The 27109-nt window shown below is 41.3% G+C and overlaps 2 protein-coding genes across 10 annotated transcripts in view; one reads left to right on the forward strand and one right to left on the reverse strand.

The window, feature by feature from the left end:
* Nucleotides 1-821: 821 nt before the first annotated feature.
* NLRC4 (NLR family CARD domain containing 4) lies at nt 822-21319 on the forward strand. The gene is given in 7 exon segments (XM_085020128.1): nt 822-845; nt 847-910; nt 913-1113; nt 2470-2919; nt 2922-4522; nt 6530-6698; nt 21027-21319. Coding segments are annotated over 7 exon segments (2802 nt in total).
* A 590-nt stretch (nt 21320-21909) lies between these two features.
* The window catches only part of SLC30A6 (solute carrier family 30 member 6), a 38517-nt gene continuing 33317 nt past the window's right edge, over nt 21910-27109 (reverse strand). For 8 of the 9 annotated variants that reach the window (XM_085015342.1, XM_085015339.1, XM_085015341.1 and 5 more), the window contains one exon: nt 21910-25396. In XM_085015342.1, the coding sequence (XP_084871468.1) occupies nt 24896-25396 (501 nt within the window). In that variant the 3' untranslated portion in view covers nt 21910-24895. 9 annotated transcript variants of the gene reach the window in all.

Raw genomic sequence — 27109 nt, forward strand, 5'->3', positions numbered from 1 at the left:
GGTTCTTAATGTTTTGTGAACTGATTGCTGAATTTCTATAATATTCATTCAGCCAGCTGACATACACTGTTAGCTTGAAATTGGCCACAATTGGAATATTTATAACAAATATTGATATGTGATATGAGTTCAGACTTTTATCCTCAGAGAGGCAGTGTATTTAACATTAGCAGCACAGCATTGAAATAGGCTCAAAGAGGTTATACAGATGGTAGTAATTGGCAGATTGTACATCAGTCTCACTATTCAAAAACCCACCATCTTTTTTTGCTTGTTTGTTTGTTTGTTTTTTGGTCATGGTGAGCAGTGGCTTGATGTGGGATCTCAGTTCCCAGATCAGGGATTGAACCTGGGTCACAGTGGTGAGAGCGCTGCATCCTAACCACTAGACCACCAAGGAACTCCTGAAATCCCACCATCTCACCATTATGACCTCACCAGGGACCCTTTTATATCGGGGACATGATTGCTTGCCTTACTTTGTTATTAAAGACTAAAACATCTTGTTCACCAAGGACTCTGGGGTTAGGAATGAGGGGCTTTACAGAGCTTTTCTCGAGGGCCTAGAATTTAAGCACCAGCATCTCCATAACTCAAGACAGTTCCAAAGGAAAAAAAATGCATGACCCTAATGCTCTGGCAACGTGATGCTGATATGCACATTTTATTTTATTCTGTTGGCTTGGCCATGGCATATGGAAGATCCCAGGCCAGGGATCGAATCCAAGCTACAGCTGAAACCTACACCACAGCGGTGGCAACGTCAGATCCTTAACCCATGGTGCCACAGCAGGAACTCCTGATATGCACACTTTATATAAATGAATAAATATGTGTATTTCCCACATCCCTCCAGTGAATTTTATATAGGAGAACAGTCACATCCTCATACAAAGGATGGGAATGACTGTTAAAAGGAAACTGTGGATGAACTCTTTGTATGGAATGTTCTGAGTAATGAAGTAAACATCATTTGCTTTGAGAAGGTCGAGCGGGATTCTGCGAGAGGGGTCATTCACATGATTTTGAAGACAGGTTCAGAAGCCTATAAACTCTTTCTTAAATCCTTTGAAAAGTGGAACTATCCTCTGTTTCAGGACTTGCATGGACTAAGTATTAGTTTTCTTGTATCTGTTCTATAAACAGAAAAAAACATGAAGTCCATAATCCCTGTGACAGAACTCTGCTGTCCTCTTTCTTCCTATCACTGGGTTGTGGGCTTTGGTCATGTTAAAAAACTCAGACATGTTCAGAAAAAGCAAACAAATAAAGAAACCTGCCATGGAGTTCCCATCATGGCTCAGTGGAAACAAATCTGACTAGCATCCATGAGGATGTGGGTCTGATCCCTGGCCTCACTCAGTGGGTTAAGGATTTGGTGTTGCCCTGAGCTATGGTGTAGGTTACAGACATGGCTTGGATCCCGTGTTGCTGTGGCTATGGTGTAGGCTAGCAGCTGTAGCTCCGATTCAACCCCTAGCCTGGGAACCTCCATTGGCTATGGGTGTGGCCCTAAAAAGACAAAAAAAAAAAAAAAAAAAAAAAACCCAAAAAACAAAAAAACCTGCCACTAGATCACTTGATGGTGAAGCCAAATAAGTAGCTCTAGGGTTAGGAAATAAATGATTTCGTCTGACTTCAGAATCAAATTGGACAATGAAGGCACATAAGAAGTCAATGCAGTAGTAGTTTTCAACATTCCTTAGCCTGATGAAGACCATCTATAGACAAGCAGCCCTCCTTGATTAGAACTCTGTGAGCCAAGAGCCTGACTAAAGAAGCATGATTCTGCTTTTCATGAAATACTATATTAGTTTTTATTTCTTTAAATTAGTAAATTATTTCATGACAGTTTTTTTGGGGGGCGGTCACTTCTGCAGCCTATGGAAGTTCCCAGGCTAGGGGTCAAGTTGCGGCTGCAGCTGCCAGCCTACACCACAGTCACAGCAATGCAAGATCTGAGCCTCGTCTGCGACCTACACCTCAGCTCATGGCAACGCCAGATCCTTAACCCACTGAGTGAGTCCAGGGATGGAACCTGCATCTTCATGGATACTAGCCAGGATTGTTTCCACTGAGCCACAACAGGAACTCCTCGTGACAGATTTTAATCAAGGTTAACACTTGATCTGCTGAAAGTTACCCTTGACCATCATTCTCAGCCACATCCCCACTATTCTCGAGCACTTTCCTTAACCCAAACACTGTCTCCTTTCATTTCCAATCACTTACTAAAAAATCTGGTAGTGGAAAGGAGGGAACAGAAGGCGAAAGGGGAAGAAGGGTAAAAGGTAACAGGGAAAAGCAGGAGTAAATATTTGGTACGCTTTCTGCCAGCTCAGAACTCTGGAGGAAATTAAAGTCACCAAAGCAAGATTCTCAGCATCACCCCTCATTCATCCTCCTGAATTCTAGGTCCTGGGGAGACACAGAATTGGGTCCTCTTTAACCTCATCTCTTCTCTAATAGGTCTTTTTCATCAGATGTCAAAAAAAGACTTAGATGGTTTGGCTCAGGATTTAAAGGAATTTTATCATACCCCATCTTTTCTGAACTTCTATCCCCTGGGAGAAGATATTGACATTATTTTTAATTTGAAAAGCACCTTCACAGAACTGGTTCTATGGAGGAAGGACCAACACCATCACTATCTGAGGTAGCTGACCCTGAGTGGCCTGCTGGACACTCTTCAGAACCGCTGCATCATCGAAGGGGAATCGGGCAAAGGGGAGTCCACACTGTTGCAGCAAATCGCCACACTCTGGGCCTCTGGGAAGTGCCGGGCTCTGACCAAATTCAAATTAGTCTTCTTTGTCTATCTGAGCAAGGCCCAGGGTGGACTTTTTGAAACCTTGTGCGACCAACTCCTAGACATACCTGACATGATCAGGAAGTCAACTTTCAAGGCCATGCTGCTTGAAAAAGGCAGAGGGTTCTTTTTCTCCTTGATGGCTACAGTGAATTCAAGGTCCAGAACTGCCCAGAAATTGAAGCTCTGATAAAGGAAAACCACTGCTTCAAGAATATGGTCAATGTTACTGCCACCACAGAGTGCCTGAGGCATGTCCAGCAGTTTGGGGTGCTGACTGTTGATGTGGGGGACACGCTGGAGGAAAGTACCCAGGCTTTCATCTGGAGAGTGCTGATTAAGGAGCTTGCAGAAGGCTTGTTGCTCCAAATTCAGAAATCCAGGTGCTTGAGGAATCTGATGAAGACTCCTCTCTTTGTGGTTATCACTTGTATAATCCAGATAGGGGAAAGTGAGCTCCACTTTAATACACAAACCACACTGTTCCATACCTTCTGTGACCTGCTAAAAAATAAAAACAAGCACAGATATAGAGGGGTGGCTCTGAGTGACTTCACTCAGAGCCTGGACCACCGCAGAGACCTAGCTCTGGAGGGGGTGTTCTCCCACAGGTTTGATTTCGAACCAGACGACTTGTCCATTGTGAACGAGGATGTCCTACTGACAGTGGGCCTCCTCTGTAAATACACAGCTCAACGGTTCAAGCCAATGTGTAAATTCTTCTATAAATCGTTCTAGGAGTACACAGCAGGATGCAGACTCAGCAGTCTACTGACATCTGGAGAGCCAGTGGAGGTGACCAAGGGGAACAGCTACTTGCCAAAAATGGATTCCATTTCAGACATCATATCCAAGTATAGCAACCTGCTCATGTACATGTGTGGGTCGTCTGCCAAAGCCACGAGGACTGCTCTGAAACACCTTGCATCAGTGTATCAACACGGCAGCCTCCTTGGGCTTTGTGTCACCAAGAGGCCCCTCTGGAGGCAGGAATCTATGCAAAATGTGAAAAACACCACTGTGCAAGAAATTCTGAAAGCCATAAATATCACTTCCTTTACAGAGTGTGGCATCAATTTATTCCGTGGGAGTATAGCTGCATCAAACCTGAGCAAAGAATTTGAAGATTTCTTTCGTAGCAAAAGCTTATATATCAACTCAGAGAACATCCCCAATTACTTGTTTGACTTCTTTGAAGACTTGTCTAATTGTGCAAGCACTCTGGACTTCGTTAAACTGGACTTCTGCAGGGGAGCTGTGGCTTCACAAGACAAGACCCCAGAAGACACATGCAGGATGCACACGCATGAGTCCTCAGGAACCTACATCCCCAGCAGGGCTGTGTCTTTGTTCTTCAACTGGAATCAGGAATTCAAGACCTTGGAGGTCACACTCCAGGACTTCTGCAAGTTGAATAACCAAGATATCAAATATCTGGGGAAAATATTCAGCTCTGCTACAAGCCTCAGGCTGTGCATTAAGAGATGGGCTGGTATGGCCAGAAGCCTCAGTTCAGTCCTCAGCACCTGTAAGAACATCCATTCCCTCATGTGGAAGCCAATCTCCCTCACCTTAGAAGACAAGCAGCATATCACATCTGTGACCAACCTGCACACCCTGAGTATTCACGACCTACAGACTCAACGGCTGCTGGGTACTGTAAATATCAGCAGTTTAAGCTACAGTCAAATCTGGCCAGTTACTGTGGAAATAGTAGATATCATTTGTTTTACTTTAAAGTTTCTAACAGTTTCTACCAAGTGTCAGGACTGGGAAGGGAGGTGGGAGGGCTGGGGAGAGCATTCCATGCTGGAAAGGCTGTCAGATTGGGAGTTCCTTGGGAGGATTCCCCAGCTCAGGCTTTCTCTGTACTCTGAATAGCTACATAAGGTATATGGTGAAGTGTGTGTGTGTGTGTGTGTGTGTGTGTGTGTGTGTGTACTTGTGTCCGCACACGTAGACAGTAGGCGAAGCCTGTCTTTGTGTGAACCCTCCCTCTTGTCAGCATCTCCTTCTTTACCCAACACTCACTGCTTCCCTGATAAGTGGCATCCCTCTTTCTTTGAAGTTGGGGACAAAATCCAGCGTGTAAACTGCAGAGAAGCTGGTGGCTGTCACTAGATTCTCATCTAGGAAATTGCAGAGCATACCCAGGCCCACCCCAGGTGTCATTCATTTTGAAAGATTTTTGGGAACAGGTTTTGTCTAACATGAAGAAATTTCAGATTTCAGACTCATACACGTGGGGTCAATCTTTCTGGGTAAAGGGGAGTTTTCCCTCCAGTTCAAAATAACACTAAAGGTGAGTGTCTCCCTTGCCTGTGTAGACTAACCATACCTGTGTAGATCAGTCCTGTTGCCCAGAGCAGGGGCTGCTGAGTGCTGTGAAGCTATGAGCCCAGAAGGAGCCTTGCTCTACTTGACTGTAATCTGGGATTTGTTTTCATCATCAAGTGATTTCCCATTCGGCTCTGCCATGATTTCTCACCCTTTAGAGAACACTTTCCATCATTTTAGGAATCTAGAAATCTTTTGTACAGATAATCTTTGCAATCTCTTACTCAGTGCAGGAATCCCTTCTGTGAGATTCTAGACAGTCATTTAGACTTTATTAGACTAGCTTTTGTGTTAGGAAGCTCACCATCTGCTCTTTTTTTTTTGTTGGTTTTTTTTTTTTGCTATTTCTTGGGCCACTCCCGCTACATATGGAGGTTCCCAGGCTAGGGGTCGAATCGGAGCTGTAGCCACTGGCCTATGCCAGAGCCACAGCAACGCGGGATCCGAGCCGCATCTGCAACCTACACCACAGCTCACGACAACGCCGGATCCTTAACCCACTGAGCAAGGGCAGGAATCGAACCCGCAACCTCATGGTTTCTAGTCGGATTCGTTAACCACTGCGCCACACCGGGAACTCCTCACCATCTGCTCTTGATGGCTATTCCTTTGTGCTGATCTTGCAAACTGGTCACCTATGTGCTGAATTTGACCTACATATAATTAAATTTTTTTTCTTTTCTCTCTCTCTCTTTTTTTTTTTTTTTGTTGTTGTTGTTGTCTTTTGTCTATTTAGGATCACACCCATGGCATATGGAGGTTCCCAGGCTATGGATCTAATCAGAGCTTTAGTCATCGGCCTACACCACAGCCACAGCAATACCAGATCTGAGCTGCATCTGTGACCTACACCACTGCTCAGGGCAACACCAGATCCTTAACCTGCTGAGCGAGGCCAGGGATCGAACCCACATCCTCATGGATACTAGTCGGGTTCGTTAACCACTGAGCCACAATGGGAACTACTGAAATTTTTTTTTTTTAATATTTGCCAGAGTTCCCGTTGTGGCGCAACAGAAACGAATCCAACTAGGAACCATGAGGTTGCGGGTTTGATCCCTGGCCTCGATCAGTGGGTTAAGGTTCCAATGTTGCCATGAGCTGTGGTGTAGGTTGCAGACGCGGCTCGGATCTGGCGTAGCTGTGGTTGTGGTGTAGGCTGGCAGCTATAGCTCTGATTAGACCCCTAGCCTGGGAACCTCCACATGCCATGGGTTGGCCCTAAAAAACAAACAAGCAAACAAAAAAATGCCAACAAAAAATAAGTAGATCATTATTGTACCTTGAGAGGGCAGAGATAAGGATCATTTCTCCTCCCACATCCCTTCATCCTTCATCAATTTAGAGATGGATCAATTCCTGAACTGCTCTCTGGTTTTTCAGGTTGACAGGCTGCACATTTTGGAAGAGCTAACTGTGCTGATGCTGCCCTAGTGCAATGATGTATGAATCAGCCTGACCAGGCTGCTGGAGCAAATGGAGAGAGCCCCAGAGCTCATCAAGCTTGGGCTGAAAAACTGGAGACTCACAGATACAGGGATGAGAATTCTAGGTAGGTACACAGAGCCAAGAGAAAAGAAGTTAGTCCTTACAAAGTTCTTCAGTGGGCTTTCTCTAGTTAGTTAGTTAGCACTTTGGTTTGTTCATTTATTTGCCTCTTCTTTTTCAATACAAATGTACTGAAAGAGTGTTCACATATGTTAAGGAGTAAAATGATTAAAAACACTGGCCTGCCTTCAGGTTCTTAAGAATTTCACCAACAGTGTTTAAAGGAAAAACATTCACATTACCCCACAAGGTGTATTATGTTAGGAACTGTTCTTTCTAGCATTAACTCTCTGAAATTCAGCAGGGTCCCTCCAATCTTTAGGAATATTTTAAAGTCCCTTGCTGTGTATTCAAAACATATAGGAGTTCCCGTCGTGGCGCAGTTGTTAATGAATCCGACTAGGAACCATGAGGTTGCGGGTTCAGTCCCTGCCCTTGCTCAGTGGGTTAATGATCTGGCGTTGCCGTGAGCTGTGGTGTAGGTCGCAGACGCGGCTCGGGTCCCGCGTTGCTGTGGCTCTGGTGTAGGCCAGTGGCTACAACTCCGATTCGACCCCTAGCCTGGGAACCTCCATATGCCGCGGGAGCGGCCCTAGAAAAGGCAAAAAGACAAAAAAAAAAAAAAAAAATTAAGGAAAAAAAAACATATAAAGGTAAATGCAACTTTATCTAAATAGGGTCATAGAATATCTTTAAGTAGCTGTGATATAATCCAGGAAAAAATAAAGATACATAAATTACTGAAGACACCCCCAGCCACAGGGGTTGATGAAAGGTCCATGCTCATGCTGTCTGTATGAGCTATCAGTGTGTTACAGATTACCCGAAAACTTAGTGGCTTAAAACAACTCACATTTATTAGCTCACTTTTCTGTGGGTCAGGATTTGGAAGCAGCTTAGCTGGGTGGTTCTGGCCCAGGCTCTGTCATGAGGTTGCAGTCCAGATGTTGTCTAGGGCTGCTGGAGATCTGCTTCCATGGTGGTTCCTCACTTGTTTGGCAAGTTAACACTGGCTGTTGGCTGGAGCCCTCAGTGTCTCATCCCTGAGCCTCTCCTTAGATTGCCCGAATGTCCTCTCATGGCAGTTCATTCCTCCAGGGCAAGAGATCCAAGAGAAAACCAGTTAGAAGTTGCAGTATATTTGATGACCTGGCTTGGAAGATCATTTCTGGTCATCTCTGCTGTGACCTGACCCAGGTCAGCCCTATCCAGTGCAGGAGCGGACAACACAGGGGAGTGAATGCTAGGAGGTGAGGATCATGGGAGCCAACCTGAAGGTTGAACACCATATATCTAAAGCAAAAGATGGGTGAAAACAGCCCAACTGCCATCATTTCCCTCACAGATTATCTAGAATGTATTCGTAGTATACAAATCATAAAACTTACCATTTTAACCATTGGAGTCTATAGCTTTGTGGCATCAAATACATTCACATTCTTATGCAAACACCATCACCATTCATCTCAGAACTTGTTCATTTTCCCTGGCTGAAACTCTGTACCTATTAAACACTCTCCTCTTTTAAAAACCTTCTCTCTTAGAGATATATGCCTTTAAGTCCTTTTGCTGCCCAAAGATTTTGCCTTCCTTAGTGGTACTCCAACTTCTGGATCTTTATTTACTTCCCTTAATTTCTAATTCCACTTCCCATCTCCTCTACCCATTCCTTAACCCATCGAATCACATCATCCTTGACATCATTCTTTTTTTTTTTTTGCCATTTCTTGGGCCGCTCCCTCAGCATATGGAGGTTCCCAGGCTACAGGTCGAATCGGAGCTGTAGCCACCAGCCTACACCACAGCCACAGCAATGCCGGATCCTTAACTCACTAAGCAAGGCCAGGGATGGAACTCGCAACCTCACGGTTCCTAGTGGGATTCGTTAACCACTGAGCCACGATGGGAACTCCCGATATCATTCTTTCAGGCCCCTCTGCCATTCTGGATGATACTGGAAGCAGGTGGTTTCAGTGACAGGCTAATTAGTTAGCTAATAAATAATCCCTCTTAGGTAACCTCATGCCATAAGCAAGTTGGAAAGGATTTATCTTTTCAAAGAAGCCATTGGAGAGTGTACAGAATTAGAATTACAGGTGGGCAAGATATTTTTAGGTTTTTACTATCTTTCAATGTTTATGTAGGTAGCTGCCTAATTTGCCCACTTCTGAGTCTGGCCGCTGAGACCAGAGGAGATGGTATGTTTACTGAGAACCAAAGTAGGCGGTAATTCGTCATTTCACTTTAATAGCCTAATGCAATAGCCTCCATATGTAAATGAGAAATATAAGCATAACAGAAGACAGCTGACTTGGGAATTTAGCTTGTAACAATGCACCTCAAAATGCAAGTGAAAAATGACAAAAGGTACAACACAATAGTAGTAACTAATTTATTCTCTGTGTTTTTTAAAAGAATTTGTGGAATTATCATTATACCCTTAGTAAAAGATAACATTAGGAGTTCCCGTTGCTGCTTAGTGGGTTAAGAACCTAACTAGTATCCATAATGATGCAGATTTAATCTCTGGCTTTGCTCAGTGGGTTAAGGATCTGGTGTTGTCACAAGCTGCAATGTAGATCACAGATGAGGCTCGGATCCAGCGTTGCTGTGGCTATGGTGCAGGCTGGCAGCTGCAGCTCCAACTTGACCCCTAGCCAGGGAACTTCCACATGCCACAGGTGCCATCCTAAAAAGAGAAAAGAAAAAAAAAAAAAAAGGAAGAAGTAAAAGATAACATTGTTATGCCTGTTTTATAAAGAAAGTTGTCATACTAAAGCAGGGAAAAGGTTGATGAAAGGAGGGAGAGAGTGTGGATGTTTGCATGGCTCCCCTCCAGCCATTTCCTCCACCTTCCAGAGGTGTAAAAAGCAGTCTGTTTGGGCTTGAGGCATAAGCTGAAGAATGAGAGGCAGGCATTCTCTGCCTTTGGTCTCTAGTCAGGTGATGAGATTGCTGTCACGCCCCTCTAAAGGGTCCATCTTTATCAAATGATTAGGTTTTAGAGTCAGACAGACCTGACCATCCCTTCCACTTGATAGATGTAAAGCCTGCAGCAACTTAAAGTCTCTGAGCCTCAGTTTGCTCCTCTGTCAAATGGAGATAATTATGATGCTTACCACAGAAGAAGTTGTTGTGCTAATCAGTGATTGAGCTGATGCATATAAAATAAGAAGTTCAACACTGACCCACTGTATATGTTCAATAAGTGGTTCTGTTATCATTATCCTCTGGGAGCTTGAAGGAGAACCAGATGCTAGGGTTATCTTCCTTTAAAAAAGAACTTCTTCCGCCTGCAAAATAAAGTGTAACCTGCTTGGAGTTCCCACTGTGGCTCAGCCGAAACAAACCCAACCAATATCCATGAGGATGAGGCTTCAATCCCTGGCCTCACTCAGTGGGTTAAGGATCTGGCATTGCCATGAGCTGTAGTTTAGGCTGCAGATGAGGCTCGGATCTGGCGTTGCCATGGCTGTGGTGTAGGCCAGCAGACGCAGCCCTGACTTGACTCCTAGCCTGGGAACTTCATATGCTGCAGGTGGGCCCTAAAAAGCAAAATAAATAAATAAAAATAAAGTATAACCTGCTTGATTTGGATGTATAAGAGCCTTCACATTAGAACCTTAATCGACCTTACTCTCCACCTTCATCTTCTGCACGCCTCACCTATATGAGGTTCCATCCTCGTTGACCTCTTGCTAGTCCCCTAAAATGCCTTTGTACCTGCACTGCCTCTAGAAAGGCCTTTGTCTTCTCCTATAGTTCCTTTAAGACCTGACTGAAAAATCTCCTTCTTGGTGAAATAGTCTCCTATGCTCCATCTTCTCTATCCCCACATGGAACCTAGATGGTTGTTTTCAGCCTCTTGTCCAGAGCCCTTCAAACTTTTTTTGACTATGACCCCATTTTAAAAATACATTTTATCTCATGATCCAATACACACAAACATACACATTTACATTTTTTAAGTTTCACAAAAAGTAATTATCTTTTGCTATGTGTGATACACTATTTTCTATTCTTTCCATCCTATTTCCCTTAAAACAAATACTGACTGCAATAGATTAAATTTATCTCATATTCCTCTAAAGAAGGGGATACCCTGAAGCTTAAAAAAAAAAAAAAAAAAGTACATGAATCTAATCCATATCCTAGGTCCAGGACTTCTGTTTTCATGGTCGCTTCTGGCTCTGAATTTCTGCTGTTTCTAGATCTGTATCATCTTTCCTCCTGCAGTGGCTCCTTCCCCTGTTCTCCAAATGACTCAGATGGGGAGAACAGTCAATTGGCCTTAATTTCTATAAGAAGATTATACATGTAATATATTCACTGAACGCTTATGGGTAATCATGAAGGCTGGGATTATATGACGGTTCTGAGTAGCAGAGTAGTTTAATTTAATATTGGCACTTCTCCATTCTCAAAGAGATGCTCGACCAGTTCTGCCACTTCAGGCTCCAGCTGCCTGTCAGTTGCCTTATCCTCCTCCTCCATCTCTTACAGTCCCCCAGCACTTCTTAAAAAATCCTTCCATGTTATTATGAAGAATAATTCAATTATGTCTAGTCCTCTAAATCCAAACTCAGTTCTGGAACTTCCTTCACAAAGCCAAAGACTTATTAATGTGCTGTATAAAAAATAGTTTAGTATCTTCAGTCCTCTTCTCCTCCACCACTGGGTTCTATAAACAGCAGAGAGGTGAACATATTTACTCCCCCCATAAGTTATCTTAAAAGGCAGAAGAGGAGTTCTCGTCGTGGCTCAGTGGTTAACGAATCCAACTAGGAACCATGAGGTTGCGGGTTCAGTCCCTGGCCTTGCTCAGTGGGTTAAGGATCCGGCGTTGCGGTGAGCTGTGGTGTAGGTCACAGACGCGGCTAGGATCCTGTGTTGCTGTGGCTCTGGCATAGGTCAGGTGGCTACAGTTCCGATTCAACCCCTAGCCTGGGAACCTCCATATGCCGTGGGAGCAGCCCAAGAAATGGCAAAGAGTAAATAAATAAAAATAAATGAATAAATAAAAAGCCCTTCTCTTTCTCATATTTGTTTCTTTCTATCCGCCTTTAAAAAAAAAAGGCAGAAGGAGTTCCTGCTGTTGTGCAATAGGATCAGCGGTGTCTCTGCAGCACCATGATTCAGGTTCAATTCCAGGTCTGGTATGGTGAGTTAAAGGATCCAGTGTTGTTGCAGCTATAGCATAGGTTGCAACTGTGGCTCAGATATGATCCCTTACCAGGGAACTCCATATGCTGCCCCTGGGTGATTAAAAAAAAAAAAAAAAAAAAGGCAGAAGAAGCCAGAATCAGGGTTCATTTTGTTTTTGTGCTCTGGCAGTGCCCACACCGCAGCAGTAACCAGAGTCACAGCAGTGACAACACTGGATACCTAGCCACCAGGGAACTCCCTGTTTTTGTACTTTTTTTTTTTTTTTTTTTTTTTTTTGTCTTTTTGCCTTTTCTAGGGCCACTTCTGTGGCATATGGAGGTTCCCAGGCTAGGGGTCTAATCAGAGCTGTAGCTGCCAGCCTACGCCAGAGCCACAGCAACGTGGGATCTGAGCCGTGTCTGCGACCTACACCACAGCTCACGGCAGCGCCGGATCCTTAACCCACTGAGCAAGGCCAGGGATCGAACCTGCAACCTCATGGTTCCTAGTCAGATTCGTTAACCACTGAGCCACGACAGGAAATCCTGTTTTTGTACTTTTTAATTGAAGTATAACACAGAAACGTGTACAAACCCTAAGTAGATAGTACAATGAATTTTCATAAGGTTCACACAGCCATGTCACTAGGATCCAGATCAAGAAACAAGATTATCAGATTTCTAGCTCCATTCTCCCTAGGGTAACGACTATCCTGACTTCTAACATCACAGATTAGTCTTGGCTCTTGTTAAATTGTACATAAATGGAATTGTACAGTATGTATCCTTTTGTGTTTTCTTTGGTTGGACATCATATGTATGAGGTTTATCCATACTATTATGTGTAGCCATGCCTCATTATTCTCATTGATATAAAATCTCTTGCATGAATATAACTCAACTGATTTTCCCATTCTACTGTTGATAGGCATTTGAGTAATTTTTAGTTTTTGAATATTATGAAAAGTGCTGCTATGAACATCCTTATATATATCTTTTAGTGAACATATGGCCACATATCTGCTGGTTACCTCCATATGAGTGGGTATGGGTTACAGATTATCGGTAAGCATATGTTCAGCTTTATTACACATGTCAACCTTCCAATGTTTTTGTATGCAATCCAGGTTTTTTTAAACAGTGGTTTTCACTATTATACACAGACAACACCTTATTTTTAGTAGAGCACCTATCATTTGAATTTAGAGAATGTATTCATGTATCTATCTGCCCCACTAAACTGAGAACAGGACCCAGGCCATTAGACGTGATATTGTGTGTATATCCCACAGTGGACATTCAATAAGTATTTGTTGTATGAATGAACAAATGAACTTATAGCACTTCCACAATTTGCCATGAAATATAGACTAGCTTGGGTTCTTAGAAACTGAATTATAGTGTTATATTCTTATATATAAAATCATCCAAAATTTTTAAAACACACTTGTAGCATTTCACAACCTCTTTACAACATCCTAACCAACCAACTATTCAAACCTCTAGCATAAGTTTTCTGGCTCTGGTCCACAGTACCTCTCCTGATCAGACCTGGCTTTGGGATTCCCATCACCTTATGGTATGTGTGATAGATGAGATGCAATATGCCTTCAGATAAACTGCAGATTGGTAATAACAGATGGGAGAGTCTAATGAAATAAAGGCTACCCGGGAAGAAGCAGGGAGGAAACATGTCATGGGATGGACGGTGTTTAATGAGATACAGGGTAGATAAGACACATAGGGAGTATTTTCAGAAAAGTATCTTTTTACAAAAGTTTTAGACACCTCCTGGCCCTATTGGAAGCCTGGCTCCCCCCTACTGTTCTCATCAGTAGTCACTTTTTATTCTCTTGATTTTCATGCCTGTTAAGAGTCCAGAGCAAGGGCAGGTTCTAATTCTCACTGCCCTTCCGGTCCACTCCTCTAACCTCGTTAAGGATCCCTATTTCCATGAAGCTTAGGCCACTTGACTAGAGTTTGTCCTTTCTTATTGCTATGAATTTCTTGTCACCTTTTCTTATTCACTGAAGCCTTTGGCAACTGTCTTGCAGAATTCCTCACCCTCTAACTCGTCATCAACCTAGAAGATGCCACTTATGTGAAACTACTCAGCCAACATTCAGGAACTTCCTCTTTGGTCCTTCCCCTCCATTCTCCTTTACCTATCTGCTCTGTGAGCATGGAATTATAAGATGATGATAATTCACTTAAAATTGTTTTACCTCTAAGATGTTAAATTCAGATAATCCATTCTCAAACAATAACCTTCTACATATCCATCTTAGTTACTCAATGACTCCTCGTCATCAGTTCATTTCACTTCAGTGGGACTTCCAGTCCTTTGAGCCCACTACTATCTACCTACTGAACTGTTGAATAGCCTCTGTCTATCTTGGCTTCCTTTCCCACCTAGTTTAAATTCCATCCTTCATCCTTGCAAACATTCTCTCATAATAACCGAAACTCTCATGGCCCAGTATTACAACTCAATCTAGGCAATGGCATTTAGTGATGGATGTGTGTGATAAATGCAGTAGTGAAGTGAAGAAACTGTAATGAGAGACAAAGACTATAAGTAAAGACTACTTAATGAGATGCAGGGAGAAAATGAAATGTGGAAGTAAGGCATGAAATTAGATACAGAGGTTAAGCATGAAATTAGATACAGAGGTTGTACTTTGCAGGCAAAACCCCAAGCATGGGAGTTCCCCAGCTGTACAGCAGGTTAAGGATTCCACATTGTCATTGCCCTGGCATGGGTGCAATCCCTGGCCTGGAACTTCAGTATGCCCTGGGCATAAAAGAAAAGAAAATGAAAACAAAACACAAAAAACAAAAACAACCCAAGCCTGGATTGTCCTTAGTTTTCCATTTTTGCATACCTACCCTCAGGCTACTGGAGAAAACCACACCATTTGGTATATATACACACTCCAAGTTAATAGTGACAAGCTTTAACAAAAACATTTACAACCGAAGGGCAAAAAAAAACATACATCAAAACTTGTCACATGCAGCAAAAGAAGGGCCAGAATAAAATTCTCATAGTCTTAAATACTTGTATTAGAAAGGCTGAAAAATAAATTTCTAATTCCATTTTGTGTGTGTGTGTGTGTGTATTTTCTAGGGCTGCACCTGCAGCATATGGCGGTTCCCAAGCTAGTGGTCTAATTGGAGCCACAGCCGACAGCCTACGCCACAGCCACAGCAACGTGGGATCCGAGCCATGTCTGTGACCTACACCACAGCTCATGGCAACGCCAGATCCTTAACCTTCTGAATGAGGCCAGGGATCAAATCCTCGTCCTCATGGACACTAGTTGGGTTCATTAACCACTGACCCGCAAAGGGAATGCCTATCTCCATTCTGACTAATGAAATTATTTACGTCACTCTGTTTTTTCTTGATCAGTCTTGCTTTTATCTATATTATTACTCTTTTTAAAGAACCAGCTTTAAGCTTTACTAATCTTTTTTATCATATTTTTGTTTTCTATTTCACTTATTTTTTACTCTTACCATCTTGGAGTTTACTCTTACCATCTTGGAGTTTACTCTGTTGTTTTTCTGCCTTGTAAAATTAGAAATTTATGGAGTTCCCATCATGGCTCATGGTTAACAAATCCAACTAGGAACCATGAGGTTGAGGGTTTGATCCCTGGCCTCGCTCAGTAGGATCTGAATAGGCATTTCTCCAGGGAAGATATATATCTTCATCTTATAAAGACATAAATATATGTCTGCAATAAACACCAGAAAAGATACTCATCCTCATTAGTCATTAGAGAAGTGCAAATCAAAGCCATAGTGAAATGCCTCTTGCCATCTACTGGGATGGTTATAACAAAAAAGATAGATACTAACAAGTGTTGACAAGGACATAGAGAAATTGGAAAATTCATATGCTGGTGGTGGACTGTAAAATGATGTAGCTGCTTTAGAAAATATTCTGGTACTGCTTTAAAAGACTACACCAAGCCTACCCTGAGGTACCTGAGAGATATGAAAATAAGTGTTCATACAAAATCTTGTACAGGAATGTTCATGGCATGTTTAATAACCTCAAGGTAGAAACAACCCAGATGTCCATCAATACTGAATGAGTGAACAAAATGTGGTATATCCAAACAATAGAGTATTACTCAGCAATAAAAAGGGAAAAAAGTAGTAGAACAGCTACGACATGGGTGAAACTTAAAAATATCATACTAAGTGAAAGAAACCACCACCAAAGACCATATCTTGTATGGTTCCATTTATATGAAATGTCCAAAATAGGCAAAACTATAGTGGCAGAAAGTAGATTAGTGGTTGCTAGTGCCAGGGGTAGGATGGAAGTGACTGCTAATGACAGCAGTTTCTTTTTAGGAGTGATCAAAATGTTTTAGAATTAGAATATACTAAAAAACCACTGTAGTGTATTATTTTAGAAGGGTGAATTTTTTGGTATGTATATTATATCTCAAAAAAAGTATATCCTAAGCAATGTATTTTTAAGATACACAGTACCTGTCAAAACTGGGTTTTTTAAATACAAAAGAATAACATGCACATCAGAGTAGTAGTTTCTTTGGGTCAGGAGGGGGCAAGGGTGTACAACAGGGGGATACCACCTAATAAATTGAAGTTCTTTTTGTTTTGTTTTTGTCTTTTTGCCTTTTCTAGGGCCATTTCCCACAGCATATGGAGGTTCTCAGGCTAGGGATCCAATTGGAGCTCTAGCCACTGGCCTACGCCAGAGCCACAGCAATGAGGGATCTTGAGCCGTGTCTGCGACCTACACCACAGCTCACAGCAATGCCAGATCCCTAACCCACTGAGCGAGGCCAGGGATCGAACCCACAACCTCCTCGTTCCTAGTTGGATTTGTTAACCACTGCGCCAAAACGGGAACTCCTGAAGTTTTTATCCATGTTCTTGTTCTCAGGCTAAGTGATAGATATAGGAGTAGGTGAAATTAGTGACCTATTCAATTCTTAATACCTAAGGTCAATTAAAACAGTAACTAAACACAAACTCTCCTAATGTCTCCTGGCAATCTTACTGTGCCTCTGTCTGCAGCACTGTCTGACAAAAAGAATTTCAAATTTTATTCTCCTTAATCTACCAATCTTCCACTGACATTTTTCCCCTCTCTCCTTCTCCTGTTACATTATAGTAGGTCTTTCCCCTCCCATGTAAGTGCAGTCTCTGCTGTAGCTCTGCTTGAGATCCCAGCCCTGCCCTCATTCCTGTTCTAAGACATCATTTTACTAATTATGCCCTGCCTTACTGGCTCTTTCCTATCAGTTTTTAAAGATGCTCAAATCTCTCTTTTTAAATAAAGCTCTTTCTGAATCCTATCTTCCTCCTATGGCAATAATTTTCTCTCCCCTTCCCTTCAAGTCAAAAACATATGTACGCTTAGTACATCTCCACTGCCTGATCATTCTCTGCTTCCTACTCATTCCAGCCAACTTTCCACACTCCTGACTGTGGCTTAATTCAGTGGATATTCAGTGACATTCAGTGACCTTTTCCAAAGTTTTGACTTGCCCACGTAAAAGTTGACACTGAGCACTCCTTCCTTCTCAAAATGTTCTCTTGACTTCCATGCTACCATGGTTATTTCTCAGTTTCCTTTGCAGTGGCAATTCCTCTACATAGATGGTAGATGCTCCCAGTTTTTCTTAGAACTTCGTCCTAGGCTCTCTGGTCTTCTTCCTTAGAGGTTATTCAATCCTAAAGCTTTATTTGCCATTTTAGAATTACAACTTCTTCCCATATATTTTTGCTAGACCAATAACAATCTGGGGTTATCAGAAATTACTGCTAGCTCAGGGATCTATTTCACTGGGTGTAACTTAACCCTTTTTTAAATGGCACCTTTTAATTTAAACGCTGAGGCTGGACTCTGTTATCCAGCATGTTCTCAAAACGACAGCCACCACATCTGAACACCACTCTAGTTTGTTCTCAAAAAAAGAACCATCATAGACTCTACTCGTGTTGTAGAAGCTCAGTGGTAAATCCCAGGCTCAATTATTCTGCCACATGGATCCTGATACATATTTTTATTTTCCAAGTGCTCTTTCTTGCTTTCTAATTGTATTCTTTTTTTGTTGTTGTTGTTGTTGTTGTTGTTGTTGTTGTTGTTGTTGTTGCTATTTCTTGGGCCGCTCCTGCGGCATATGGAGGTTCCCAGGCTAGGGGTTGAATCGGAGCTGTAGCCACTGGCCTACGCCAGAGCCTCAGCAACGCGGGATCCGAGCCGCGTCTGCAATCTACACCACAGTTCACGGCAACGCCGGATCGTTAACCCACTGAGCAAGGGCAGGGACCGAACCCGCAACCTCATGGTTCCTAGTCGGATTCGTTAACCACTGCGCCACGACGGGAACTCCTCTAATTGTATTCTTTAAAAAATGCATCTTATTTTGTTTAGCTTAAACACAGTAACTTTTTAGGGTCTGTGAAAAAACTAAGTTTTTGAAGTTCATTTTTCCTATTCCGTGTTGCCTCATTTCTTTGGAGCTCTTTGGCTTTTAGTCCCGTTTTCCTTGTTGGAGGCTGTTCTCCTGAACTCTTCTTTTAGAGGGAGGCACAAGTTTATAGGAAGCTCCATGTGCCTGAAGAAAAGGGTTAAGTCCCGTGGTGGGTGATCAGGAAAGCAAGACGGCTCTTCCTTTCTAGGTTCTTTCCTCAGAGGCAGTTCAGTCTTGCTCCTGGAGCATGTAAACCCCACTGCCATTGTTCTGAGAACAAAGTGGGCCTTTAAGGCCTATTGTCTTTGTGTGTTCCCAGGGCACCCTGACCTACCACAGCACTTATCACCCATCTAAACACGCATACAATGTGTTTTCATACTATACTGTAAACCCAATGAGACAAGGACCATGTCTGTCCTTTTCACATAGCCCAAGCACCCAGCACAATCCGTGTTACATAGCAAGCACTCAAAAATGTTTGATGAATGAATAAATGTTAAGAGCTCTGGCTCAGGAGAACTACACGGTGGTCTCTGGCAGCACTAGAATTTTGTTTAGGATGTAGAAACGCTTCAAGGATCAGAATCCTTCTACCCAGAGGATTTGAGATTCTGCCTGGGATTTAGATCAAGCTACTTGCATTCTGCACAGCCCACATACAGCCTACAACTCTAAATGTCACAGATTTCCCTCCTCTCAGTAGTCTGCTCCTCGGGATGACAAAAACACAGCAGATAAAATGAACAGAATACATGCCCTTGATTATGGATTACATTGCTTGTTCTTGGCTCCTGGGCTTGTGCACATTCTAATAATTATCCAAGAACTCTTATTTTTTAATTTTTCTTTTTTTTTTAAGGGCTACACTTGCAACATACATAAGTTCCCAGACTAAGGGTGGAATCAGAGCTGCAGCTACTGGCCTACACCAAAGCAACACCAGATCCGAGCCGCATCTGTGACCTATGCCGCAGCTTGCAGCACACCAGCTCCTTAACCCACTGAACAAGGCCAGGGATCAAACCTGCATCCTCATCGATATTAGCCCACTGATTCTTAACCCACTGAGCCACAATGGGAATTCCCAAGAAGCCCTCTTATTAAAACCATTCTTAAAGCTTAGCAGATAGCTTATATAAATACCCCACCCTCTGAGGGTGGAATGGGCTTTAATTCTTTTTTTTTTTTAGGGCCTCACCCACAGCATATGGAGGTTCCCAGGCTAGGGGTCTAAACGGAGCTGTAGCTGCCAGCACACACAACAGCCACAGCAACGCGGGATCCAGGCTCCCTCTATGACCCACAGCTCACAGCAATGCCAGATCCTTAACCCACTGAGTGAAGCCAGGAATCAAACCCCCATTCTCATGGATACTAGTAGGGTTCATTAACCGCTGAGCGACAATGGGAACTCCATGGGCTTTAAACTCTTTGCTAAAGTTCCTTTTATGTGGTACAACCTGTTCTGCTAGTCAAGGAGAAATGAAATTGCTCTTTGGTTTATGTGCAGACATACTAACTGACAACCAGCATTTTGACTTAGCATGTGACATGCTAAGAAGCACATGGGGAAGAGGCAAAAGCAGAGAGGACTTGAACATGAGACACAAGAGAGAGCAGGAAGAAAGTTACCTACAAGGAAGAAAGAAGAGCTTCTTCTGGGAAGGAGGAAGTGAGGAGAAAATGAGGCCCTGGGTATAAGTTAAGATGGGCATAGGCTAAGCTGGTGTAACAAAGGACCCAACAATACCTGGGCATACAGAACACAGAGCTTTATTCTCCTCTCCTGTAACACTCAGAAGTGGGCAGTCCAGGCAGCTGTGCTGGCTTTGCTCTGTGCTAGGTTTGTAGTCTTTCAAACCTAGGAACCTCCTTTTAAAAAAACAAACAAACCTTCTATTCCTTAGGATGTTATCTTTGACTTTGTAGTCATGGCTAGGATATCTACCTTTCCTGTGTAGGAGGTAATACAGAGTGCCCTATTCTTTAAGGAATGGAGAGGGTTCCTGAAGGGTCTAGGGAGGGTTAAAAATAACCACCCCCAAAGTCCAAATCTTGAGATATTGAAGGAGGCATAATTTAAATTTACAGTTAGAAACATCTCATATTCAAAGAAACAAGAGTTAGGTAGAGTTCATTTCTCCAAAAAAGGAAATGACCTAATATTGCTAAAGTTTGGCTCCAGTTTTAAAAACAAGTAATGAACATATTAATAGCATCCCAGGTGCAATGGGTTAAGGATCCAGCATTGTTACTGCAGCAGCTGGAGGTTGCTGCTGTGGCACAAGTTCAGTCCCTATCAATCCCTGGCTCAGGAGCTTCCACAGGTCACAGGCATGGCCAAAATAAGCATCTCACTGCTTTTTTTTTTTTTTTTTTTTTTTTTTTAATGCAATCTTCCATTTCCTGGAACAATCAGGAAAAGGAAAAAATATATGGTTCACTTACATTGTGTGCTATACTATTAATTACTATTTATCAGATTCCCTTACACTTTAGGAAAAATATCATTTGTAAATATAATGGGCCAGGCTCACAATCGCTGCTCTAACTACAGAGAATTCTAATTTCTTTCAGAAGCAAATCACTGGTCCAAACATGGCCATTTCTCTTAAAACAAAAAACAGAAACAAACAACAACAACAAAAAAACCCAAAACCAAAAAAGAAGCTGTTTTGCTTGCAGCTAACCTACTTAATTTAATTTTTTTTTAATCAGGTGTATTGTTTGAAAAGAACTCTCTGAAAAACTTCCAGCAGTTGGATTTGGTGGGAAATTGTGTGAGCAGTGACAGATGGTTTGCCTTCATGGGTGTATTTGAGAATCTTAAGCAACTGGTGTTTTTTGACTTCAGTACTGAAAGACTTCTACCTGATACATCACGAGTCAGAAAACTTGGCCATGCATTATCCAAATTAACTTTTTTGCAAGAAGCTAGGCTTGCTGGGTGGCAATTTGATAATGATGAAGTCAGTGTTATTAAAGCTGCTTTTAAACTAGTAACTGCTTAAAGGACACCCTAAGCCCATGAATGTTCCGGGGATCCCATTACTTTCAGCCTGGTAATTTTAAAAAATCTTTGCGCATACAGTGCAATAGTCTGAGAGTAAATGGCAATCCATTATACATCTCAAAATGATCCTTCTCAACAGTGTCTGCCTAACTTACCCCTTCTAAACTTTTTCTTCTTTTACTGACATCTGGTTGGTGGACAGCACCATCATCTCCTTAGCTGGCTTTTTTCATGGAAATCTTTCTTAGTTTCAACATTCAGAAAAAAAGAAGGAAAAGAGGAGGATGCCAGGAAAATGATGCCAAAGAAGAAGAGGAAGTGGGAGGGAGTTTAATTTGATGATGCATAAAATGGTTCTGGTGTTCTTATCACTTCTACTAGGATTATGGGCTACTTGAAAGGGACTCCTGTTCATCCTAGTGTTCCCCTTGGTCCCAAGAATAGCAGGTCCCCAAAACTGATATAATGTATGTACGCTTACTTAGCGCAGTTCCCAGTATGTACTAGACTCTCGACAAACATTTGCTGAATAGGATATAATTAAGTTACCAACAAACAGCTATTGAAAAAAAAAACAGGCCAAAATTACTTAAAAGCAGAGAGAAAACTCCATGTATGTTCTTTATTCAAACAGTTTAATTTAAACAACTTGGAATGTAAAAAGTATATTCTTATATAAGAAGATTAGACTTTCCAAAAAGATGAGCATTCTTTAGTTAAGCAAAAAATTAGCAGTTTCTGAGTAGCTTGAAATTCGGGTCCTCTCCAGCTGCTGATGCATGTATGGAATTCCATCTGTGACTACAGAGATTATGGAAGAAAGAAAAAATGGACCCCATTCTTCTGACCCTGTCTTAATCTTTTCTCCGATACCTCCAAAAATAATCCTTCCACACAAAGAAAGAAGTCTAAGAAAAATCTGTTTAATCTAAACAGATTTAAGTCTACACAACTCTAAAAATAAACAAAAACCAAAATGGTGTTAGCCTTCAGTTTACCTTCTGTACTCATGGCATCTCAAATTAATGGCTCGGGTGTTGGTGTAGGTAACACTTGGCTTGTATGTTGAGGTAGTTGCTGAAAAGAAATTCTGGGTACAATATTCTATTTCACAAGTGGGGCATATATTCTGCAAATTTAGTCATACAATTTTAGAGCCGACAGTTTACAAATCAACTACTTCATTCCCCACCCTAACTTTACAAATAAGAAAGATAAAGAGAAGTTAAATGACTTGCTTATGATTACAAAACTACTTATATAGTGGCACCATCAGGACTGGAATTCAAATCGTGTCTTCCAGTCCAGTGTGTTATCAATACACAGCAATTTCTCAAACAGAATTAATCATACTCCATGGAGTTTGCTCTTAATCACAATCATGGACCAAGTATTTAATTCAAACTTGCTTCTTTGTCTAGCTTCAAGTAACTCTGTGGCAAGATTTTAGAGGTAAGGCTACTGCATCTAGGACTATCCTGGCCAATTTATTTATGTTCACATCCCAAACCTGGCCAGGGCTTGGCAACTAAGACTTCTTTATATAATAATGCCTGGAACAGTGTCACCTCCAGCAGTTGGCATGACAATTTCAACAAGTAGAGCCAATTCTTTCAGAATCTCCAGGCAACTTTTCAATAGTGTAGGTGGATATCAAAGCACCTTTGGTAGGACAAAAGGTGTTACTTCTGAATGGGGGTCAAGGAAGTAGGCATTTAACCTCACACAGAAGTGTGTTTAGTACCTGGGCACTTTAAAAATTCCCTGGAGATGGAGAAGACAAGCACAGGGTGGCAGCACATACCTCTTAATCCTCACTCAGTACCTGGCAGTTCTTCAGATTTCATTCATGACCCAAATTCACAGTTAGATGAGGTCAATGGAGGAAAAACCACCCTGTAATAGTAGACCAATAATAGGTATAATAATCATTGAAGAACACAAGACAAAGGACAAGGAACAGGTTGCCTTATCATATTTTACAAAGTTTTACTTTCCCTGGCAGTCAAGGTAGCATGAATTCTATTTCTTCAGCAGGTCAAATGCCTGAACAGGGTTGCAGATGTCAAAGATAATGGTCAACTCCTCATCAAGCAAGGTATTTGGGACATGGTCTGTTAATATCATAGGATGCCTACAATTTTGCTTGACAGGGATGGTTTCTTAGGTGCTTATTATCCTACTGTGAAGAAACAGGATTTGAGAGTGTTGCTTACATTTAAGAGGATGAATTGATGGCAGAAACTGGCAAATTCTAAAAAAACAAAACAAAACAAAACAAACAAACAAACAAAAAAAACTTCTCTAGATCGCTCCTAATGGCTAGAAATATCATAAAATCTCTAGGAGTACTAGATTCTAGAAAAATTCAATCCATTCTCAAAATCCACTTATAAAACCTAATTATAAAACTCATGAGAAAATGAAATAAAAAACAAAAACTTCATAGGTAATTTGTGACTGCTGCCTGCTATACTCTTTATAAGCAATACTGGCCATGTAGGAAAGTCCTTAACATTTGCATTTAGAAAATAATTAAAAAAAAATCTACATGATTCTCATACTTCATTATAATTAACAATTCACCATTTTCAACAAAGCAAAATGAAGTCAGAAACTGCCTACTGCAGATCTAACAATACTATATTCTATAACCTAAGGTCCACTGTTTTGGTGAAATTATATAATGTAAACTCAAAATATCCATGCAACTTTGAAAAAAAGATCAAACTGCATATTATGTATGGAATTCCACATATTTTGGTAATATATGTGATATATTCTGTTAATAAAATGAGAACTTAAAGTCACTCAATAAAAGATGACAAAAAAGATAAATCCATCATTATGTCAGACATAATGTAAGACAGAAAACTGGGATTCCTTCACTGCATATCACCTAAGTATTTGGTATTTATTTAACAATGTAAAACATTTGGAGAATGATGGGCCATTTGCAAGTGTATTGAAATTTTGTAATGAGAAAAACAAAAACCGATAATTAAAAATTTTTAATTATGCCAAAGAGTAGAATATGTTCTAAAATTTCGGATAAAAATTTTTGCTTTTACATTGAAAGACATAATTCAGAAAGACTTCAAAGAAAAATGTAGCAATTAAGTTTGGAAAATCTATAAAAAAGACTTTTACTTTCAGAATGGACATTTTTTTCCTTTCCTAAAATGTGTACCCAAGAAGCAAGTTTATAAATTTCGCTGAAGTATTATATTTTAATAATGTGAAAGATCCACTCCATCAAGTGGCTCTCATTTATAAAGGTAATGTTATATCACACTGCAGTCAACTACAAAACCAAAGACGGCAAAATTCAAATTTAGAAAAACATGCTCTCTAGAGGAAGCCTATTTAAAGCCTATAACATTTAGAAGGTTCTCACTGACCCAAATACATTTTACCAAAATATAGCTTCATTGGTTTCATGAAATGTGAACAAGTCTATAATTCTCTAACATTCAGAGTAAACAATTGAACAGTCGATGCAACGTTGGATTACTAAAGAAACTGGAAGTCAAGGAGTCAATATTCTTCAAAAAATAAATTAAATTACAGTACATTATGATCTTGGTTGCCCAATTCTATTGTTTGTTCCATATCTACTTGGTATATTTGTAAAACCAGTCCTGAATCCTTGGGTTGCTCCAATTCCTGGAATTCCAAGTCCTTGATTAAGCATATTGCTATAAGGTGTGTGTCCATGATTAAGACCCAAACCATAAGGCCTTGTTTGTGTATTTAGAAGAATAACTGGGCTCACGTTTTTCCCAGGGGTGTTAAATGAAAATTCTGGAGGTGGACTACTAGGTTTAGCTGGAGTCGATGTGACAGGGTTTGAATCATCAGCACACTTTGAAGGAGGCATTGGGATTATATGATGATCTGAAAAGTTGAGAACATTGGCTGCAACAGGCCCAGACAGTAATGCAGGCCTGATCCAATCATCTTTGAAAATCTGAACAGTCAGAGTAGATACTAGTGTGTACAGCCTGTTGGTCACATGAGCAAGAACCATTTGTTCATTTGCATCTCGCCGAATTCTCACATGAACTGATCCAGCCTAAAAGGGGCAAAATCATAAGAAAGAGATTGCTTAGAATTATAATACTGAAAATTCCATTAGAAATGAGTATTTTATATATGATTTGGTTATAAAAGTACTTGGTATTTTCTTTAAAACAAGAGAAAATTTAATGTCTTGATACTCCTTAAAGACCACGTAATAGTGATTATCAATGTAAAGTGTTAATAAAATATAACTCTTTAAATAAAATGTGACTTTTTTTGTGTGTATGTGTGTGTCTTTTGTCTTTTTAGGTATGCACCTCTGGCATATGGAGGTTCCCAGGCTAGGGGTTGAATCGGAGCTGTTGCTGCCAGCCTACGCCAGAGCCACAGCAACACTGGATCTGAGCCACGTCTGTGACCTACACCACAGTTCACGGCAACACCGAATCCTTAACCCACTGAGCGAGGCCAGGGATCAAACCTGCAACCTCATGGTTCCTAGTCAGATTTGTTTCTACCACACCATGACGGGAACTCCAAAATGTAACTTTAAAAAAAAAGAAAAAACAAACAAGCAAACAAACAAACAAACAAATATATATATGGAATTCCCGTTGTGGCTCAGCGGTAAGGAACCCGACTAATATCCATGAGGATGTAGATTCCACCCCTGGCCTTGTTCAATGGGTTAAGGATCTGGCATGGTTGTGAGCTGTGGTGTAGGTCACAGATGAGGCTCAGAGTACACATTGCTGTGGCTGTGGTGTAGGCTGGCAGCTGTAGCTCCAATTGGACCCTTAGCCTGGGAACTTCCGTGGGTGCAGCCCTAAAATAAAAATAAATAAATAAAATTAAAAAATATATATATATAAAAAGAAGGGAAATCCATGTAGGAAGAAGGCAGGCATATTATAACCCAAGGCAGAATACAAATGAAGTACAAGGAAAATGAACTGAAAGGGCAGAGAAAACAGGTGTTAATTCCAACTGATGAAGACTTCAAAAGAAGATGGCATATGTTCTAGGGTTGGTGGTTAAATGAAATTTCAAAAGGTAGAGACAGGCAATCTAAGCTGAGGGAACAGCCATTAAAATCCACAGCATGTTTGGACAGAGTAAGTAATATTACTATATAAAAAGAAGTACAGAATTTTCAGGGACCAGAAAAAGAATGAAAGAGAGAAAACAAAGAGGAAATAAGGATATAAAGAATGGAAAACAGAAAGAAGAAAGAAAGGAGAGGTCAAAGAAAAAAGAGAGCAGAGGGCTCTAAAAATCATAAATAAGGAGTTTTAGCTACAGCAATCAAACATAAGTAAAATAGAGTTCAGAAAAGTTACAGATATGGAGTTCCCGTCATGGTGCAGCGGAAATGAATTCGACAAGGAACCATGAGGCTTTGGGTTCTATCCCTGGCCTCACTCAGTGGGTTAAGGATCCGGTGTTGCCATGAGCTGTGGTGCAGGTTACAGAGGAGGCTTGGATCCCGAGCTGCTGTGACTCTGGCATAGGCCAGCAGCTATAGTTCCAATTAGGCCCCTAGGCTGGGAACCTCCATATGCTGCAGGTGCTGCCCTAAAAAGACAAAAAGACAAAAAAAAAGTTAAAAAAAAGTTGGCGTTCCTGTTGTGGCTCAGTGGTTAGCGAATCCAACTAAAAACTGTGGGGTTGCGGGTTCGATCCCTGGCCTTGCTCATGGGTTAAGGATCCGGCATTGCCATGAGCTATGGTGTACGTCGCAGATACAGCTCAGATCCCATGTTGC

This window comes from Sus scrofa, chromosome 3 (assembly GCF_054392235.1).
Source record: "Sus scrofa isolate SSC_HxYL_T2T_F1_AM1 chromosome 3, Sscrofa_HxYL_maternal_Yorkshire_Landrace_v2.0, whole genome shotgun sequence".
In the NCBI taxonomy this organism is placed as follows: Eukaryota; Metazoa; Chordata; class Mammalia; order Artiodactyla; family Suidae; genus Sus; species Sus scrofa.